Here is a 7,042-nt window from a genome sequence, read left to right on the forward strand (position 1 = left end):
GGTTCCGAAATGCACAGAAGATGGTCTGAATTACACCCAAGGCCTCTGAGACCTCAACCAAACATACCAACAAGTCCTAAAATATCATACGAACACACTCAAAACATCAAATCACATCAAACAAAAATAAAACTACGAATTGCATATCGATTCAAGCCTTATGAACTTATGAACTTCTGAATTTCAAAACTAATGCCGATTCATACCAAAACAAACTCCTGTTGACTTCAAATTTTGCACACAAATCATAAATGACATGATAGACCTATTCCAACTTCCGAAATCAAAATCCAACCCCGATATAAATAAAGTCAACTCCCGATCAAACTTTCCAACTTTCCAAATCTTTAACATTCCAACTTTTGCCAATTCACGTCGAAACGACCTACGGACCTCCAAATCAACATCCGGACAGGCTCCTAAGTCTAAAATCACCATACAAAGCTATTAGAACTGTCAAAACCCTATTTCGGAGTCATCTACACAAAAGGCAAACTACGGTCAACTCTTATAATTGAATACTCCAACTTAGGGGCTATGTGTCCCATTTCACTACGAAACTCACCTGAAACAAAAACCAAACACCCCGGCAAGACCCATAATCACAATATAACATAGAGGAGGAAATAAATAGGGGATCAGGGATAAAATACTCAAAACAAACGGTTGGTCGGTATATTCTCCCCCTCTTAAAACAAACGTTCGTTCTTGAAAGAGTATAGAAGCATACCTCAAGTGGTGAAAAGATGAGGATAACGGCTACGCATATCATGCTTGGTCTCCCAAGTCGCCTCCTCGACTGGTTGACCCCTCCACTAAACCTTCACTAAAGCAATGTTCTCTGACCTCAACTTTTGGACCTGCCTGTCCAAAATGGCCATCGACTCCTCACCATAAGACAAATCCTTGTCCAACTGGACTGAGCTAAAGTCTAATACATGATACGGATCACCGTGATACTTCCGGTGCATAGAAACATGGAATACTGGATGAACTGCAGCTTGATTAGTTGGTAGTGCAAGCTTGTAGGCTATCTCTCCAATCCTCTTGAGAATCTCAAAAGGTCCAATATACCTAGGGCTCAACTTGCCCTTCATCCCAAACCTTATAACACCCTTCATGGGCAAAACCCAGAGCAAGACCCGCTCCCCTACAATAAATCCAACGTCACGAACCTTTCGATCCGCATAACTTTTGTGTCTAGATTGGATTGTGCGAAGCTGATCTTGAATCAATTTAACCTTTTCCAAAGCATCCTGAACCAAGTCTGTACCCAATAGCCTAGCCTCACCCGGCTCAAACCAACCCATCAGAGATCGACACCGCATCACATACAAGGCCTCATACGGAACCATCTGAATGCCTGACTGGTAGCTGTTGTTGTAGAAAAACTCAGCAAGCAGCAAGAACTAATCCCAAGAACCCCCAAAACCCATCACACATGCACGGAGCATATCCTACAATATCTGAATAGTTCGCTCGGACTGTCCATCCGTTTGAGGGTAAAATATTGTACTCAACTCAACCCGTGTGTCTAACTCATGTTGTCCTACAGAACCGCGATGTAAACTACGTACCCCGGTCATAGATGATGGATAGAGGCATGCCATGAAGTTTGAAGATCTCGCGAATATTGACCTCAGCCAGCTGCTCTGAAAAATAAGTAGTTACCACTAGAATGAAATGAACTGACTTGGTCAACCTATCCATAATCACCCATATTGCATCGAACTTTCTCTGAGTCCGTGGGAGCCCAACAATAAAATCCATAGTAATCCACTCCTATTTCCACTCTGAAATCTCTAGTCTCTAAAGCAATCCACATGGTCGTTGATGCTCATACTTTACCTGCTGACAATTTAAGCACCAAGGTACATACTTTACTATGTCTTTCTTCAACGTCCTCTACCAATTGTGCTGCCTCAAGTATTGATACATCTTAGAGCCACCCGGATGAATGGAGTACCGCGAACTGTGGGCCTCTTGAAGAATCAACTCACGCAAACCATCTACACTGGGCACACATAGCCTGCCATGCATCCGTAACACACTGTCATCCCCAATAGTGACCTCCTTGGCATCGTCATGCTGTACTCTATCCTTGAGGAGAAGCAGATGAAGGTCATCATACTGACGCTCTTCTATACGATCATATAGCGAAGACCGAGAAACGACACATGCCAAAACTCGACTTGGCTCTAAAATGTCCAACCTAACAAACTGGTTGGCCAAGGCCTTACCATCCAATACTAACAGCCTCTCTGCTGCCGGTAGATATTCTAAAATGCCCAAGCTCTCTGCCTTGCGACTCAAGACATCGGCCACCATATTGGTGTTCCCGGGATGATACAGAATGGTGATATCATAGTCCTTAAGCAACTCTAACCATATCTGTTGATGCAAGTTAAGATCCTTCTGTTTGAACAGATGTTGTAGACTCCGGTGGTCGGTATAGACCTCACAAAGGACACCGTACAAATAGTGCCGCCAAATCTTTAGGGCATGAAGAATAGCTGCAAACTCAAGGTCGTGGACAGGATAGTTCTTCTCATGAACCTTCAGCTGTCTAGATGCGTAGGTAATCACCCGTCTTGCATCAACACCGCGCCGAGGCCAACGCGCGACACATCACAGTACACAGTATAAGACCCCAAACCCGTAGGCAACACCAATACGTGTTAAATATTCAAAGCAATCTTGAGCTTTTGAAAGCTCTCCTGACACTCCTCGGTCTACCTGAACGGAGCACCCTTCTGGGTCAATCTGGTCATAGGTGCAGCGATAGATAAGAAACCCTCAACGAATCGACGGTAATACCCTGCCAAACCAAGAAAACTATGGATCACAGTAGTTGAAGATGGTCTGGGACAACTATGAACTGCTTCAATCTTCTTCGGATCCACCTTAATTCCCTCATTCGACACTACATGACCCAAAAATGCCACTGAATCAAGCCAAAACTCGCACTTTGAAAATTTGCATACAACTTCTTTTATCTCAAGGTCTGAAGCACGGTCCTCAGGTGCTGCTCATGATCCTCCCGACTCTAGAAGTACACCAAGATGTCATCAATAAACACAATGATGAATGAGTCAATATAGATCAAGAATACATTGTTCATCAAGTGCATGAATGTTACTGGGGCATTGGTTAGCCCAAATGACATCACAAGTAACTCGTAATGACCATACCGAGTCCTGAAGGCAGTCTTTGGAATATCCGGCTCTCGAATCTTCAACTGATGATAGCCTGAACACAAGTCAGTCTTTGAGAACACTTTGGAACCTTGTAGATGATCAAATAGGTCATCAATGCGTGGCAATGGATACATGTTCTTCACTGTAACCTTGTTAAACTATTGATAATCAATACACATGAGCATCGAACCATCCTTCTTTTTTACAAACAAGACCAGAGCACCACAAGGTGATACACTGGGACAAATGAAACCTTTATCAAGCAACTATTACAGCTACTCATTTAACTCTTTCAACTCCGCAGGGGCCATACGATATGGTTGAATATAAATGGGCTGAGTTCCCGGTAACAGATCAATACCAAAATCGATATCCCTATCGGGTGGCATGCCCAGAAGATGCGTTGGAAATACATATAGATAGTCCCTCACTACCGGAGCTGACTCAACGGTAGAAGTATCAACACTGACGTCTCTCACATATGTTTGATATGCATCACATCCCTTTCTAACCATCCGATGTGCCTTAAGGAAAGACACCACCATGCTAGGAACATAATCCAAAGTACCCCCTCCACTCCAACTATGGCAACCCTAGCATTGCTAACGTCACCGTCTTGGCGTTACATTCAAGAATAGCATGATAGGGAGACAACCAGTCTATACCCAAGATAACATCAAAATCTACCATACTGAGTAACAATAGGTGAGTTCTGGCCTCAAAACTTCCAAGAACAACTAAACACGGTTGATATACATAATCAACAACAATGGAATCTCCCATAGGTGTGGACACATAGACAGAATAACTCAAAGAATCATAGGATATACCCAAATATGGAGCAAAGTAAGATAATACATAGGAATAAGTGGAGCCTACATCAAATAAGACTAATGTATCTCTATGACAAACCGGAACAATACTTGTGATAACTGAGACGGATGCAACCTCCTTCGTCCTAGTAGGAAGAGCATAATATATGGCCTGCCCTCCCTCTCAAGGGCGACCTCTACCTTCCCGATCTCCACCTCTAGATGGTTGTGCAGGTGGATGTTATGGAAATAAAAGATACTCTCACTGGGAAGACAATCAAAACTTCAGTTCAGGAGCAACCCTGCAAGCACAAGGGCATGGAAATAAGTAACTACGGATAATTATAGGCAAGGAAGAACATCAAAAGTTCCGTCAAATATATGATGTAATAAGCTCGCAGCTTTACAAGAGTTAGAGGATCCTCCCTAAGTACTATAACGAAAGACTAGCTGAGGAAATAAGGAAGAAGGCCTCAACCTAAACATAGTAACTTGAAAGAGAAATGGTCATGTAAAAGCAGTCTTACTACAACATTGTATGCAATCCATAAGAAAGTGGCACCTACCGTGGATAATGAACGGGAAGTAAAAAATCAAAAGTAATATTCGAGATCGTATGAGTTGTACAAAAATTCTGGCATGCATGGGATTTAAGATAAACTAAGTATTCACGCAACAAGGGGGCAGAAAGTCCAGGAAAAGTAATTGCCTACGGTTAAAGAAAGCTGAGAAGTAACGAAATAAATTATTCGATCAATTATCCAGAGATAATTACGTTATGAACACCCTCGAGATTTTGGAGTATTATCCATGCAACACATATGTTGACAATCATACAGTCGTAGAAGACTCCGGTGTAAGTTAAAAGAAATAATTGAGTCCCGATCATAGACAAGGGATTGAATTGTTAGATGATGGTATCACAGATATTCCATAGCGGCTATGAAAGACTAAAGTAATAACTAATACCAGGAGCCGCAGATAGGAAGATGGCTTAAGCCTATGCAAAGGCTGATCAGAAGGAAAAGTGGGAACTTTTATTGCCCTGAGCTTGGTTGAATTGCAAGCCACTTTTATATCCAGTATACTAGTGTTGAAACTTACAATGAAATGTTGTCACGCCATATGAATGAAAGCGAGGTCTTCCAAGTGACGGATGAAGCTTAAATAAAATTTCACACGAAGTTATACGGTGTAATAGCAAGGAGATTTGCAATTCTAAGAGAGCACGGTACAATATTTCCCAAGAACATCATACGGATTTTTCCCTACTTCGATCCACCGTTACGTGTTTCATCGCAAAAGACGTGTGTTAGAGGGATTGCCAAGAAAATCGGCTCAGGTATGTTAAGGCTATCCCTTCTTTCCTTTTTGGCATGATCCAGACGATACAAATAAAATGAGAAAATGCACAACTTTCATAAATTACTCTATTCATAGAAATGCTAGAGATGCCTATGTTCTTGATTCCCCATGTGTCTTATTATTTTATTATTTGTTCATGGGTCTCAGAAAATATGTAAGTTGACAAAGTTTACTTCATGATATTAATCAAAGGCATAATGGTCTTATGACATTCCGAAAGATTTTATTGACGTATTTCTTATGCATTGCATTCATTTATACATGTACATTGACCCATGACCAGATGGCGTTATATACGCGTATATATGTATATATATGTAAATGGGATATGGGAAAAGGTTACGGCGTTATAAACACACCACCACCTGATCAGCTGGTATACATTGACGATTTGCCCACAGTGGTCGAGATGATATGATGGGATGCCCTCAGAGGCTTGATGATGTTATGAACGCATATACCTAAGCATGGTATGACATTTATACACATATGCATGACGTTGTAAATATTAATGATTCACAGAGTTATTCGAACTGACATGTCGAGTCTTTTACTCTATGTTTCTCTCATGTTTATTATTTACTGATTTTTATTCCTTACACACTCGGTACATTATTTATCCTAACATCCCTTTTGCCTGGGGATGCTGCGTTTCATGCCCGCAGGCCCCTATAGACAGGCCGAGAGTCCTCTAAGTAGGCTATCAGTTCAGCGGAAGGTGTTGGTACGCTCCATTTGCTCCGGGGTTGCTTGTTTGGTCAGTATGATTTAGACGTGTAATGTTTGGTATGGCGGGACTCTGTCCCGACCTTTATGATGATTATGTTGTCTTAGAGGCTTGTAGACAGATGTCATGTACGTAAAGGATTGTATGGACTTGTCGGCCTATGTTCAGTGTACGAGTGGTTATTTTGGTCTTATATGCTCGTATGTCAAATGTATAAGTTTTATATCAGATTGGGTCGTCTTATATTGAGTATTCCCTTATGTTTATTCTGGTTAGCCCATGACAGACCGTTTGGCCCATTTGCCAATGACAGTATGATAAGAAGGATATGTAACGTTGGTACTCCATTGAGTAAGGCACCAGGTGCCCGTCGCGGCCCATCGGGTTGGGTCGTGACAAAAGTGGTATCAGAGCAGTTCTGTCCTAGAGAGTCTGCAAGCCGTGTCTAGTAGTGTCTTGTTTATGGGTGTGTTGTGCACCATACTTATAATCAGGAGGCTATAGGGCATTTAGGACTATCACTCTTTCTTCTTACTCTAGATCGTGTGGTAGAGCTCAGTTGTAAGAACTCAATTTCCTAAACTCTATCTTATTCATAATACCATGATGACTACATCCAGAAATACGGTTGGTGAGAGATATAGATGTGGAAGAGTTGAGTCAGTGGAACTCGATTTTGTATGATGCTCATGATGAGTAAATGTGAGGTCTTCAGCAGATCATGTGTGTACTAAAATGTGTAAGCTTCTTGATAAGTAGCCTTAAGGTAAGAATATCTATCCAACAATACAGTATAAAGCAATGAGAGATTCAAAAGATAGATACAAGTTTCAACAAGTAAAAGAAGCAAGATGAAGAAGGGTACGAGGCGCCCAGTTAATGAAGATTATCAGTATTTACAATTCAGGCAGAGGAATGTAAGCCTTTTGAGTTACCTTCAA

At 41.5% G+C, this 7,042-nt stretch overlaps 1 protein-coding gene across 1 annotated transcript; it reads right to left on the reverse strand.

The window, feature by feature from the left end:
- Positions 1-815: 815 nt before the first annotated feature.
- LOC138907355 (uncharacterized) lies at positions 816-2,328 on the reverse strand. The gene is made up of 2 exons (XM_070197953.1): positions 1,967-2,328; positions 816-1,374 (listed from the first exon to the last, which is right to left on the reverse strand). Exons 1-2 carry the CDS (start codon positions 2,326-2,328, stop codon positions 816-818), a joined length of 921 nt encoding a protein of 306 aa, XP_070054054.1.
- Between the last annotated feature and the right edge of the window lie 4,714 nt (positions 2,329-7,042).

Source organism: Nicotiana tomentosiformis, chromosome 3, assembly GCF_000390325.3.
Source record: "Nicotiana tomentosiformis chromosome 3, ASM39032v3, whole genome shotgun sequence".
NCBI lineage: Eukaryota > Viridiplantae > Streptophyta > Magnoliopsida > Solanales > Solanaceae > Nicotiana > Nicotiana tomentosiformis.

What these genes read in the sequence shown, in the direction of transcription:
- LOC138907355 (XM_070197953.1), bottom strand. Translation starts at nt 2,328, where the DNA reads ATGGTGGCCGATGTCTTGAGTCGCAAGGCAGAGAGCTTGGGCATTTTA. An exon ending in CAAGAGGCCCACAGTTCGCG is followed by an intron (nt 1,375 to 1,966) that starts GTACTCCATTCA and finishes CTACAACAACAG; the next exon opens with CTACCAGTCAGGCATTCAGA.